The 14,361-nt window shown below is 36.2% G+C and overlaps 1 protein-coding gene across 4 annotated transcripts in view; it reads right to left on the reverse strand.

The window, feature by feature from the left end:
• STAU2 (staufen double-stranded RNA binding protein 2) overlaps window positions 1-14,361 on the reverse strand; it is a 169,474-nt gene that overhangs the window by 139,701 nt on the left and 15,412 nt on the right. For 2 of the 4 annotated variants that reach the window (XM_068672105.1, XM_068672103.1), the window contains exons 2-5: window positions 11,284-11,491; window positions 10,106-10,236; window positions 5,778-5,937; window positions 3,291-3,426 (exon numbers count right to left, since the gene is read on the reverse strand). In XM_068672105.1, the coding sequence (XP_068528206.1) occupies window positions 3,291-3,426; window positions 5,778-5,937; window positions 10,106-10,236; window positions 11,284-11,482 (626 nt within the window). In that variant the 5' untranslated portion in view covers window positions 11,483-11,491. Of the gene's footprint in view, window positions 1-3,290; window positions 3,427-5,777; window positions 5,938-10,105; window positions 10,252-11,283; window positions 11,492-14,361 lie in introns of all 4 variants that reach the window. The other 2 variants (XM_068672104.1, XM_068672102.1) reach the window with 1 other exon arrangement.

Raw genomic sequence — 14,361 nt, forward strand, 5'->3', positions numbered from 1 at the left:
TGTGGAAGCTAGCTCTCAAATTTGCATGCAAATAGCAGCTCTTAGACTACAATTCCATGAGTTACTGAAGAGGATCTTTTGTGCAACTTGAAATGCTAGACTTAACTGGTCTAAAGATATGCCCTGCCTGGGCATAAAAGTACTCTACTTTACTTTTCCCCCCTCAAGTAATTGCTAGAATCAGAGTCCCCTGGTACAATCTCATAATCTTAATCTGTATTTTAAAGTATTTGAAAAGCACATTTTTTTAAACAGAGATCAGCAAGAAATTTAGTTAAGAGTATAAAAGACCAAAATGGCTTCCAGCTTTCTACATATTTAGTATCTGTTTTAATAACACAGCTGCTTCCTCAATCTAGAGTCAGAGACTAATGAAAAGGAAGAGTACTGATTGTAGCATCTTACCTAAATTATTCTTCAAATCTTGTTTGTAAACAGCCTAGGTGGTCTCCATTTACTCAGGAAGTCCAACACTTCTATTCTAAAAATCATCAAACAAATGCCAAATACACAGTGGCAGCAAGTTGTTTAAAATGTAATAAATGTAAATACCACCCTATGGTAACAAAATACAGTTTCTGTGCTTCACTGATTATTGTTACAGATCTAGAACGGCCTTCAAACCTCTCCCTGGTCAAGGCGGGCAGCGATCCCGGCAGAAAGAACTCTGTGCATTGAAGTGTCTGTGATGCATGATGCAGTGAACCCAAGCGGCTTTCAGAGCCATGCTTGGCTGCAGGGTCAGCCCAGCTACCTCACTGCAAGCAACTCTCCCTTGACATCTCTGTGGCCTTGCCTTTATCTGCCAGTGCTGCAGGAAGTTCTCATGAGAACAGCATTTCTGCTTTGACTGTAGAAATAACAGAGTTGTCTCCTTCTAAGAAAATCCTATAAAAGTTTGACTGACCAAGAAGGGGAGGATAAGGTCTGCATGACGTCTTGCACGTGGGATGGAGACCTGTTTCTTGCCACACTACTGGGGGCTCCCAGCATCTAAAGGAACATAGGATTATCTGTGCTACTCTCTTCTTACAGCATGTGCTCTAAGAAATGATACCTTGTAAGTGCCTTTCTTACTGGGATCATAACAAACCAGCACCTCCTGATGCAAAACAAGGTGATGAACAATTATTTCCAACATAGGACAAGTCCCTAGACATTATAGGATGGCAACACTTGTCTTTCATCTGGTATGACTGTGTGCACAGGTAGGCAGATGTACAGGGTGTGCATGCACATGCAAACAGACAGTTATTTATCAATTACTTTTAGTTATTCATTAATTTAGGATCCTCTGTATTATTAATCGTTCTGCAGAGGCTGCTGTATTCAACTAAGTACAATGGGGCAGACAAGCAGAGATTTAGGCTTCTTGTCCCACCCTACTTGTTTTGTGATCAGAAAACAAATACCCTTGCTAGCCACCTAATGCACCTAGAATAGTAGTGTCCATGTACCATTGCACCCTAACATAGGAACAAAGTTCAAGAAAGAAGCAAACAATGATTGCAGTAGATGTGCTATTCTTTTTCATTTAAAGAAAAAAAAAATCTTAAGAGTTAGGAACTGCTAAGTGTTTGGAGGTTCTGTTTCCATGAGTTTGTTTCAGTAACTAAGATCAGATTCTAGAAGTCCACGTTTTGTTTTTTGCTAACCTGCATTTTTTCCAGTCTAGCCTTTTTACCTGTTAGTCAAACTAATATCATTATAAAAGCAATTAAAATAAATGCAAGATTCCTAAATATCAACCAAACTCATTTTAGGCACCACAGCCAGCTATTTAAACCTGACATATATGAGTCGCAGCTCTAGTCAGTAGCAACAAGAAATACAACAAGTAATAAAATAATCAGACAATCTGTAGAGTAATGAAAGTTTATCATTTGTTTATCATTTACAATTCAGGTATTATTCCTACTAAAAAGTCAGAATGAAATGCTAGAATACAAAAGTTACCACAATTTAAAAATCTAGGGAAAAACAAAAATAAGAAGCCAACTGAATTTTCCTTAGACTATTATGAAATGTCGTCTTTTCATTTTGCATTTTCACTTCAAACTCCCTAATTTTTAAATATTGCTATAAATTCAACTTCTAACAAAAGAGTTATTTTGAGCAAAAACACTTATCCAGCAATCACAGTCTCATTCTTTTTTACAGTTATGAGGTATATAAAAATTATTAGGGACTCCATTGAGCACACCCTCTACAAGAAAGGCAAAACCTTTCACTGCAAAAATATTCCGTTGGAAATTCCTCATCATTTTTTTTGTTTGTTTTTGTTTTATTTTTTATTTTTGGTTAAAATACAAAAGAGCTGATCAAATATAGTTCCTTGGGAGGGGAGGGGGAGAGGGAAGTGGAGGAGGGGAGGCACGCAGGAACTAAAATCTATTTCAGAGAACTAGCCCTTGGGACTCCAAAAAATACATATATTGCCTTAAGTTACTCCTGTATTATTGCATTAGATACAAATTACATTTTATTCAGGATGAATTAGAACAGGTTTTCCATCTGTACTAAAATCATACAAATCCCAAAGATTTTTCAAAAATCTTTTTTTTCAAAGATATTTCAAAAATTTAGAACATTTTTCAAGAAGATATTTCAATGATCATTTAGAAAACTACGCCTCCCAATTAAATTTTCAATTTTTTTAATTCTTTAAGAATTTGACTGTTTAAAAACAAATTTAGACAGAATATTGCCTTTTCAAAGATTACTCCAAGTTACTAAAGTAATTACAGTATTAATGGAGGGCTCTTAATGTAGGTTTCTAAACTGTGAAGTAAAGGATTTTTCATGCATCAACACTGAAGATTAAGGAACTGAGATAGCTAACATCACAGAATGGTAAAAATATGGAAACTTGACAGTGGTTTCAAGCCCACTTTCAAAACACAGCCCTTCTAATTTTATAAACTACTACTAAGAAAAGGGCGCTTCATGTTCAGTGCTACAGATTCTAATCAAATGACACAAAATATCAGTAAAGAAAGGAAAACCTCTCTCTGAGGATAATGTTCTGCCTCTTTACTGCTATGTCTGGAGACCATAACTCCAGTTTACACACTGAAAAGTAGAAACAGTTGTTTTACATGTCTTTATTCCTTTTGACATGCTTGAGGCACCTGTCTTCTTTAAGAAGGAGGTTGTGTATGTTTTAAAATGAGGCTGCACAGACTTCCCTTAGTAAAATCTTAGTTTTATTTTACTCTGAAACAATCTATTAAGTTTATAAAGATTTAGCACAGAATAAGGAAGCATGAAATAATAGAAAAAGTACAAACCTCTGATTGTACATGCCCCGAAAATTATAATTTGCTCTATAATTGGGGATTGGCTTTGGATCTAACGGCCTGTAGATGGCAGGCTCTCCTCTTTTCATAGCCAGACCATTCAGTTCTACTGTTGGAGTTATACTGCCTGGAAAAAACAAAGAGTACACGTAAGGCACTTACACTACAAATACTGCAAAACACACATGCAGGATTGAAAAGAGCAGCAAGAGAGCTGTAATACACTCAGAAGGTATTTTTGTGCTCTTAAATTAAAAAAAAAGAAGCAGATACAATGATATTTCACCTTCTTTAAATCATGGGAATATAGATGCCTGCTTAATCAAAAGCAATGAAAAAGAACATTTAAACCTTTATCTCAGTGTATTCTCTATGCAGTTTCAGTAGATTAATCTTCACAGATGAATGAGAAAGTCAATGCTATAATCAAGCTGGGTATTCACCTTTTCAAAGTGTTTATGCATTATGACGCTTTCTGAAACTATAAAGAGTAATGTTTCTTTCCATTGAACACCATTAAATAAAATCAAAAATCAAACAAAGAGGCATTGAAACAAAAAAGTAGTAATTTACATTACTGTAGTCATTTAATAACGTTACATTAGAAGTTAGAAAAAACTTTTTCTTTGCAAGACTTGAAACCCCAGAACTATGACCGAAAGTTAGTGATCTAACTAACGGGAATGTTCTAACAAACTGGAAATATAACTACTGGACATTAGTGTTACTACAGCCACCTACTGGTAACAGAATACAAAAATAGCAAGCAGGCACCACTTGCCCACTTGCATCGCCTCCAAAAATTCCAATCATGAAGCTATGCTGCAGCTTCATTAAAATATTTTTTTCTTAAAAATAAAACACCTAGGTACAGTATTCTCCACTTCTCTGTTGTACAAAAACCTTAAAGGGGCTAAATGCACATTTGAATAAAAAGGAGCTAGTATTTACTTAAAATATTTTCTTAGCAGTTTCAAATGAATCTACTCTTAAAACAGTTACAATGGAAGTGCCAGTCTGACCTTACAGCTTTATATGCCTAATGATGGAGGTTTGTATGCAGTATTGATTCAGCAACCTTTGTCCACTACAATTTCAGTATTTTACAGAGCAAGGAATAACTGTGAATTCAACTATGTATTAAAAATGCAAAAATGTCATTTTTATTAGAAGATACTTGTGCATATACAGCATACCTTTCTTAAAGCAAAATTACAGTATTGTGTGATACAAGTTTTAATGAATTCTTTTAAAGCCTATTTCTTTTGTTATCACCTTTTCCTTTACAAATATGCTAAAAGCCCAAAAAGGCTAGAAGCTGAGTGACACTCTGCAATATCAAGAAACAAATCTAGGATCCTTTTGTACAGAGATATGAGCCTCCTGCTTCCTAAACAGCAAAAGCCACAGTGTCTGCAAAGGACACAGGGTAAAACCAGTGTCCCAGAGAAGCAATGCAGTGATCTCCAAAAGAGCAAGAGGATACTGTCACTTCACTTGCAAACAATCCTTAATGCCTAATGTGCTGGATAATACTCATAAGCTCTCAAGGAAGTTAATCCTGCTTTCTTCCTGCATAGAGATTAACTGCAAAATTACTCCATTTTTAAGAAATGCCTGAAATGTTTTATGTTTTTTTAAAGGGGAGTGGAACCAAAGGGAAATAAAAAGAGAAAAGGGGAAAAGGGAAAATACGAAGTGTAAAAAAGAAAAAAATAATGGAAGAATCCATTCTTCCTCACCAGTTACTTTCTTTTATATTAGCGTGAAATGAAGCTAGGAATAATTCTTTTTCCAATTAATTTGCCGAATAAGACAGAACAAATCACCGAGGATGTAGCTGAGATGTATACCCCAAAAGGCCTTGTATGCATAGAAGGCAACTCACAGGTAACAACTTGAAATGAAGGATGCAAGACAGCAACATATGTTCTTTTAATTGCTCAAACAATTTCTAAAGCTGTTTGAGGGCTTTCTGAAAGCACAGACTGTTAAGAAAGAAAATCTGTCATGCAGGAAATTACCTCTCAAAGCTGCCATGCCAAAACCTGACCTTATACATGTATTTACACCACAGATATAATTTCACAGGATTGGACTGGATAAAATTTGGCTCTTCCATTGGAAAATTAGCTAAAATAACTTCCCCCAAAAAAACACAGAACTTTACCATGGTAATAATGGTCAGTTCAATCTGTTTTTGTCTTCTCTGTCTATGGTTGCTCACATACAGTCACTTTGTATACAGCTGAATATTATGTAAATAATATTCACTTAAAGTTCAATCGTTTTAAGTATGTGCATTAAAAACTCTCCTACACAAACTCAGTAGAGTTTCTTTATTAACTACCTTACCTGTAAAACAATCACATTGATTCCCATCTGCCAATTAAACCTATATCTTGTTAAACTTATTTATTAGTGGTATAGTATTTCAACACTTCAACATGTTTTATTACACAGAGGAAATTGTCATACCTGGATTATTGTTAACATTATTTTTGGGTGGTCTAGGAGTTGGCTTGGGAAGGGTAGTTTCATTCAATGCTTTGCTAGCAGCAGCATGTTGGGCCTTTTTAATACTGCTTCCTTCAGCTTCCCACGTCTGTTCTCCAAGAGTCAGTTGCACTGTGAACATCTTCAAGACAAACAACAGGTAAAACTGGCAAGACTATCACAGCAGATCAGATCACTCTGTATGAAAATCTATGGGCTTGAAGAGAAAATGTACCCTCTTTTCATTATAATTCAACTCTCAGATAACACATCTAATTCTTAAAGAGATCAGTGGGTCCTTAGCAGAGGGCAACATTTGGCCTTATAGATGAAAAGTAAAATAGCATAATAGCATCAGCTATGAAAGAGAGAATACTATTTAAACCAAGTAATAATAACCATGCAAACCAGCCCTTTGCTCTTGGATGACTATACACAGGTCAGTTCAGGTGACATTTCTTTACATGTTTAAACATATTCAGTCACTTTTGCTTGTCAATAACAGGTAAAGATGGCTATTAAAAATACAATTTTGTAATATTTCTGAATGGATATAGATGACTGCACACTCTTCAGGAAATTTGAAGAGAATTTGGCCCAAATACTTCTACACAGGTAAAAGATTTCCCGTGTAACCTGATTTCTGAAACAAGAAATTGTATCGCTAGGACAGAGTCACAACTCAAATATATTCAACAATATATGGTAAGCAAGAAAAAAAAAAAAATCTTTTTGAATGACACTGCAGTTCTTCAGTGTGGATTCTATAGCGAAGACAGGAACTGTAAAAAATTCAGAGTTCAGTAACTGCTGATAAAACCATATATATTGCAAAATCTGTGATAAAGGAGTATTTCAAGCAGTATCTGTGCTATGCAGGCTGTGAAGATAAATCTCAAAGCATATTTAAGATACTACATAGAGTATATCTTCTGTATGATATGTACATGTTTTGTTTAAATTTGTGCATCTAACAAAAAGAGGATAAAAAATAAGAAATTACGTCTTTTCCGTATGAATACCGAATAATATAAAGCAGGATTTCATTGCCAAATATACGTGGTAAATGAAGATATACCCACCTGAGAAAACAGGCTAACTTACTTGAGGCAACACAAAGATATTGCACAAATCTTTGTACACATCAGTAGTATACAAAGCAAATGTTTTATTTGGATAGCCATTTACTCTATACTTTTTAAAGTGATTTAAATTTGCTAGATTCAGAACCAGGTATCTAGAGATAGGCAGGATGTACAGCCCTTAAATCTGCCTTCACATGTATTTTTATTCAGTAAGTACCTGCACACAAGCATTTGAATACAAATATGTATGTGCCTCCCATCACATGCACATAGTACATTTGAATTGAATTCTATAAATACATGCTTTTATCTTAGTTACAGGCCTGAATTTTTGCCCACTGTAAATTTCAGAAACACAGTGCAAGACTGTGGATCACAGCTCCTAGCACCATTTCATTTTTTCACAGCAGTCATGGCAATTTCCTTGTAAACAAGGGGGAAGCAAAAAGCTGGTCTCTAAATATTGCATTCTGTCAAATGCTACCCCTCAGACTTGAAAGTTAAGCTGGGTATGAGAGCTAAATATCCATATCTTTTATACATTACCTATGAACATACATCCTTATTACTAACAGAACTGAAAGAAAATATCAGTGTATTATTTTTACAGGAGGAGACTAATCTTGAATTTTAATAAAAATATGTTTGGTAACGGCTACTTATGTACTTGTAACTCTCTTCTTAGTGCTCAGAGCAATAAATTAGAACAATTTAAGTTAAAAATGTTAAGTTAAAATTAAGTTCAGTAAATTTCTGGAGCTGGAGCTCTAGCCTTCTCACTTATCCTATCTGAGAAAAACCTCCTGGAAAAAAAAAAAAGTAGGTTGCAATTTAATTAAACAAATACAATTGGCTATAAAAAAGTGTAGAGTAGCCAACGAATGTTTAATTTCTCAGACCCCAGCTGACAGTTATGCTACAAATGGACATGCATTTCTCACCTGTTTTTGTGAAAGTTTTTATTCCTTAAGTCTAACCTAATTACCTGATGGCAACAGAGCAGAAATGCTAAGGCTATCATGCCTTGCCCTTATTTTCATTCCACCAAGTTCCTGAGGTCTGGATTTTTTTTCCTCCTCACTTCATCTGCACACCAAACCCTCTCTCCTGCTTCCCAGCCTTTTGAAGTGCTATGTCCCTCAGCAACCTGCTCTTTTCTCTGTGCCACTCTCTAATTTCTTTTGCCAGTCTTTCTTTTAAGTTTGTCTCCTGAGATGCCGCTGACATAGAAGCATACAAGAAAGGATCAGCCTGACAAATACACTTGAAAACGTAGTTAATGCTAACAAAAGACCTGATTTTTCTTATGATGAAGAATCTAGTTGGAGAGCAGGTTCCTAGGCATCCTAACCACACTGTCAAGAAGTACCACTTCTTTCACAGCTCCACTGTTTCTAACTTCACATTTCATCCTTGTCAAAACTTACTTTCCAAAGATAACTAGAAAAAAGGACATGTAAATTTACTAGCATTTCTGGCCATGACACAAGCAGATGTCCTGTAAAGCATGCCTCTGAAAATCATGAAAACCACCAGTGGATAGGAACACAGTTTGTGTAAGAACAAAGCAAACTGAGAAATTCCTTAAATGGTGAACAGCAGCAGTAAAACATCCTTTAGGTCATGTTTTCTAGAGCAGACTCAGCTCTGTTTCACATATTGTATCAGATAAATCATCATGTTGCTAGCAATACATTATCCAAAACTGCCAACACAGTCGTAGGTTTTTGTCTCTGCTTTCCATAGACCAGAGGTATACTAGTCTGCATAATCTTATTAATATCACCCTTGTTCTTCATCCTCTCCCCTCCTGTGTTGTTCTCACTTGCTGCACAGGCCCAAATTAGACTTCACATTCTTCTGAGCAACAACCAATCCACACAGCATGTGTCATTTTTTGATCACTATGAACATAATTAAAAGTAATGAGGTAAATTGAAAAACTGAAAAATTAAGAAACCCTTGTTAAATCTGGCTTTCAAAAGCACAGCTAACACAGACTCAAGTAATTTCAGTAATTCCAGTTCCTTTAAAAACAGTAACAAATATATCTGAACTACATCTTATCCTGCTACACTGTAGTAGAAATGTAACACAACTCATATCCCTTTACTGTTGAGAAATACAAACAGCGCCCACCACACCTTTTGGCATGACTGAAGCACTTAAATCGCAGTCATGGAAAAAAGTATCAAAATAAATATGCAGCAGCTGGGTGAAAAGCAACAGAGAGCACATCAGATTTAACATGTCACAACCTAAAACCAACCAGTGAATCACCTGGTCCTGAACGCTTCCAGGGGGAGGACAAGTACTTCAGCTCCCATTACTGATGGGCAATCCTAAGAGCTTGCTGATTCCCGACAGCCCCGCACCTGCTGACATCATTTCCACCAGCATGAAATATGCACAAAATCAGCCAAATTACACCGTCAGGAGCCTGCATCAGCTCTGTGCTAGCTGACAACGTAATGAGCAACAGAAACAAGGGCTGAGAGAAGAGCCCACAGCTAGCTGAAACTTTTTACTGATCATGAGAATATCCCTCCATGTTCCTTATCATCTGAAAGCATCCTAATTTGCTACCTATTAAATGAATCTGGATATCCAAATTGACATGATAACTGACAAGAATTAACCGCCAGCTCACTATAAACTTTAATGCTATGATCATATTAGGAGGCTTAATATCACTGCAAACCTTAAGGTTGCACAAAATTTAAAGGAAAGAACAATAAAAAGAGTTTGTGCCCTACAATGTGAGATCCATAGATACAGCATCAATGGACTCAGAATCATATCAATTGAAAAATATCGTGGACTGTCTTTATAGTAACCTGCACTACCATGAAAAAAAATCAGAGGTAATTATCACAGGCAAGCCAACTGGAGAGAAGGATTCACACAGCTTAAAAAGCAACAACCCCATAGAGATTAACAAAGGGTGGTGATACTCTGGAAAGACCCTCAGAAGGTCTTTATAGAAACCAACAAATATAAACTCAAAGCTGTAAGTCAAAGTAAGGTACAAAGTGATGTAAAGGGCTCCAACAGAATCACAAACATACTTTCTGAAAGCAAGAAAAATAAAGCAAAATCAAAAAAAAAGTTAGAAACCCTTTACACTAGAAACATGGTTGTGTTTGACAAGTGAACTTGTCAAGATCATGACATTATTTGTTCAGCCTTTAATGCTTGGCTCATAACCTGGAAGTGTGACCTTACCTTGGCATGAGCAGGCCCTCGTTCATTCAGAAGCTTATACTGGGGTTGAATTCTATTGAAACGGGCTAACTCATTTACCAGACACATTGGAGTTTTCTCTTTGGGGTTTGCCATGTTATCTTGGAGAGGAGCTGTAAATAAAGAGTCTGTAAAGTTTTTGTGGATAAATGTATTCTTCACAACGTTGCAAAACTTTGCAATAGCACTAGTATGCTTAAAGAAAGAATACTTTGGCTAAAAAATAATGTTTGCATATAAGCTACATACAATGTTTAAATACCATTTCCATATTAATCGTAATAGAATGTTTATTATGTAATGTTGATTTTGAATACATGCAATTAAAAATATATTTTTTCAAAATTACTCTGTAAAAGATGACAGTGGAGATGGACATATACATATGCCACTTTTCTACATCACCGAAATGTTGTCAGAATTATGCTTGTTATATGAGTTGACTACTCTTTCAGAATGATTTCTCAACACTTCGAAGCAACACTGGATAGCATAAAGGTTGCAAGATAAATACAGCAGATGAAACACTGTGGTCCTCACTTGCTTCTCCCTCCTTCCCAGTTCTCAGTTCTCGGTGTAAGTCACTCTCTGGGCACTCCCAAAGTACATCTCCCTACTCCCTTTAAGGATTCTGTTCTGCTTTTCTTAGACTATTTACTTCATGTATACTGCCCTAGCATTTTTTAGCCTCCTATTTCTTGTATTTATCCCCTACACATGCTTTCACTGCTTGCTTAACTTTTTAGGATAACATTTCTGTATTTAATACCCTGTGCAGCATAGGAACTACAGCATTTATTAGGCTACAAAGGAAACACCAAATACTGCCAAGCAGTCTAAAGACATTCTGTTCTAGGGAAGAGAAGTACACTTGGAGACCTTCCTGCACGACTAAAACTTCTCTGTAAAAGATACACCCAGAATTTGACAAAATAGACATGTTCTCTTCTGAGTTTTTATACCATTAACCGACACTTTACTGTAAATCTCAGCTCTATTAAAGAAACTTAACGTAGTAAACAGTCAAGTTAACTAAAATATTTTTCTACAGAATTTTCTTTCTTTACTTTTACACTCTTTAAGACTTTTTTTTTTTTTTAATTAACACTGACGAAAAGATTCACTTGAACAACAAAGCAAACAGAGCTGGACCAACATACCTGCTGAGTTGTTAGCGGGAGCAGGATCCACGGGGCCAGCAGTAGGACTGCTACAACTGGCAGCCGGTTCCGAAATGGATCCATTCATGGCAGGTGGCAGACCCAGCGTGTTTGTAGTTGTTACTGGGAGGGGTAGCACCATAGGGGACATGGTAGGTCCGGACAGGTTTGCTGTAGTCTGCATCTTAACTTGTGCCATTGTCTATTGCTGTAATAAACAAAGTGCTATGAGCAGGGCGCTTCATGTTTTGAATGCCGAGTGACAGTATTGATATTAACAACACTTCTTTTTGCTACTGGATCTGGGTCACAAAACTATTCACCAAAGTCATTGCCCTGCAAAGATTACTTCCAAACTGATGCACAGAGAAACAGTTGTTGCTCGCAACCAAAGAACATGACTAAAGCAGAACCCGTGTGCCCTGGCTCTAGGTTTTGTTGCTCAGCTGTGGGATGATCCTGCCTAAAAAACAGCAGGAAGAATGATTATTCTAGAATAAAATTCCATACAGATCTCCTGATGATGAGATTAGCACTCGCCAGTTTCTCCAAGAGCTGATCTCTATGCAACTAATTGCAGTAGCAATAGTTTTTCGAGTAAAGTGCACATAAAACATCAAATAGGGCCACTAGAGAAAAAACTGCTTTGTTTTTTTTTTCCTGCCTGTTACCCAACTAGAAAATAGATTAAATAAGAAAAAAAAAAAAAAAGTTAAAAAAAAGCAATAGAGCTTACTTATCCAGGTTACAGATGGAAATTACTCATCCAGGCTACAGGTGTAACACTTCAATCCTTATATAAATTACAAACACAAATACCACAGATTTCCCATATTTGCCTACAAAGCAGTGTATAAAGCATTTACCTGGAATATGCCTGATACCAATTATCTCCTTCCACCTACCCAGCTGGGTCTCTGTACTGCCAATAGATGTTCTCTGGATTAGTCTGTACTCATAAGCGAAACAGGGTCAGAGCACAGCTCCTTCACACTATTTATTCACTGAGAGGATGCTCTTTGGCCATGTTTTGGCTACCAACAAAACCTCTTGCAAAAAACACATGGTAACAGTTCAGAAGACAGCCATCATCCCAGGCACTTCACTAAAGCAAGTTCACAGGTAGTCATTATCCAGGAGAAAGCCAAAGGTTTCTCCTGTTGGCATCAAAAGCAAACACGACAACCTAACGCTGTCACCTCCTACTACTCAGTAACAAACACCAGGCGTGGTTTTGGGGCACTGTATGCACTCAGTATAGTGGAGAGACAAATCCCATAGCAGCCAGCAAGCAGTCTGGTGACCAGGGACCTTTCCTAGCTGAAGCTTTGGTCCCTCTGGTGAAGGAGGACCTGAAACTCATCCTCCTCCCCCACCACACGGAACATCACTACTGACCCGCTCTTTTGACACTTTTCCTGGAGTAATTCTCTCTTCTAAGCATAAAAGCCTATCCAACACCTGAAAAAAAATCTAATTAGTGTCTTATGGAAATGAGCATGGCTCTATACACTTTTATGGGGTTAAATCAGTATTTTCCACCCCCAAAAAACAGTTCAAAAATACCAAAGTATCTCTACTTAGAAGGACATAGTTGGTTAAAATCCTGCATCATTAGATATGCCATATACTAAGACTTCATTATACAAAAGCAGCTGTGCTAAAGTAAACTATATTGCTGCTTATCTGTGCTTTGAAGACGACATTCAGATTGGAAGGACATTTTTATTACGCAGGGAAGATAGAATGATTTTAATCTCTAGCAAGGCAAAAGTTAAAAAAAAAAAAAAAAAGAGCTGAGATGCAATCATTTGCCCTTTTCATAAACACCATAAGTAAAATGCTAACAGTGACAGAATTTAAAAATACATACACAGTCCAGCTGAGATACATTTAAACACTTTGTGTGTTCAAAAATAAGTATGAAATTCAGACTGCAAAAATTCTACTGTCATTTAACAGAAAGTGCTGTTGGAGGGACCTCACTTAAAGATGGAGAAAGAGTATAGCTATACAATTCGTTGTATATTGTGTTTAACTCTGACTCTAAATCTATTACAATTCAAAAAGTTTCTTAATTTTAAGAATCAAAGTAAATAATGGCACAACCAGACCATGCTTATTAAATATTTTTTAAAATTAAACCAACATAGAAACTATGAAAAATCATCACAATAATTAATGTTTAAGAAACACCTTAACAGTATTCACAGCATTTTAGCTTGTATCTGTGAGTATAACAAAGATCACTCATGATCTTGTATACTGTATGATCTTGATACTGTATGAGACACTACTGAACACTTATTCTCAGGCCTCATCAGCTGTCAGTTATCCTTTTGACTTCCAGTATTGAATGTTTATTCTTCTTTTCAAGAAAGCAGAGCATACTCATTATCAAATAAAAATCAAGTGCTTTATGAAGTATATTTATGGTTGTTATTGCTGTTATGTTGTACTGCTGTTTTAAAGGGATACATCATAGGATTGATCCTTTTCTATTAAGGATAAAAGGCAGCTTGGTAATAGTATCAAGGAACAGGAAAAATAAACAAAATGAAGTTTAGGAGAAAAAAGATTATTTGTACTGCAATGAAGTATGCAGGAAATCTGAATAAAATTACAACATATTAGATGTTGGGGTCTGTTTATTTTACTAGCTTTCTTAGATATCTAAAGCTGGAAAACTCCTACGAGAAACCACAGATGTTTTGTAAATTAATCTGCATAAACAGAGATGCTCAGGAAGCAAATATAAGTGCAAGGAGTAACCCTCCAGTACATGAAATATGGAGATTATTGATTTGTAATCAGTTCTAAAATCCAATTAGAGACAACAGAGAGAACACAGTTGACATGGTGTTGTAATGTCATTTTCACATTACCAAGCAAGTAATCTTTGATGTCGTCACAATAACAGGCAAAAACTTGCATGCTCCATCTTCTCTTTACACATATTTATACCAGTGTCACAGTATTTTACGAAGAGTGAAGCACAAATATTTTGTAGCCCCGAGCACAGAACCATTCACCACCACAAAACAAAATGCAGGACTCAGGGAGAGAGATTTTACCAAA

This window comes from Anas acuta, chromosome 2, assembly GCF_963932015.1.
Source record: "Anas acuta chromosome 2, bAnaAcu1.1, whole genome shotgun sequence".
Classification (NCBI taxonomy): Eukaryota; Metazoa; Chordata; class Aves; order Anseriformes; family Anatidae; genus Anas; species Anas acuta.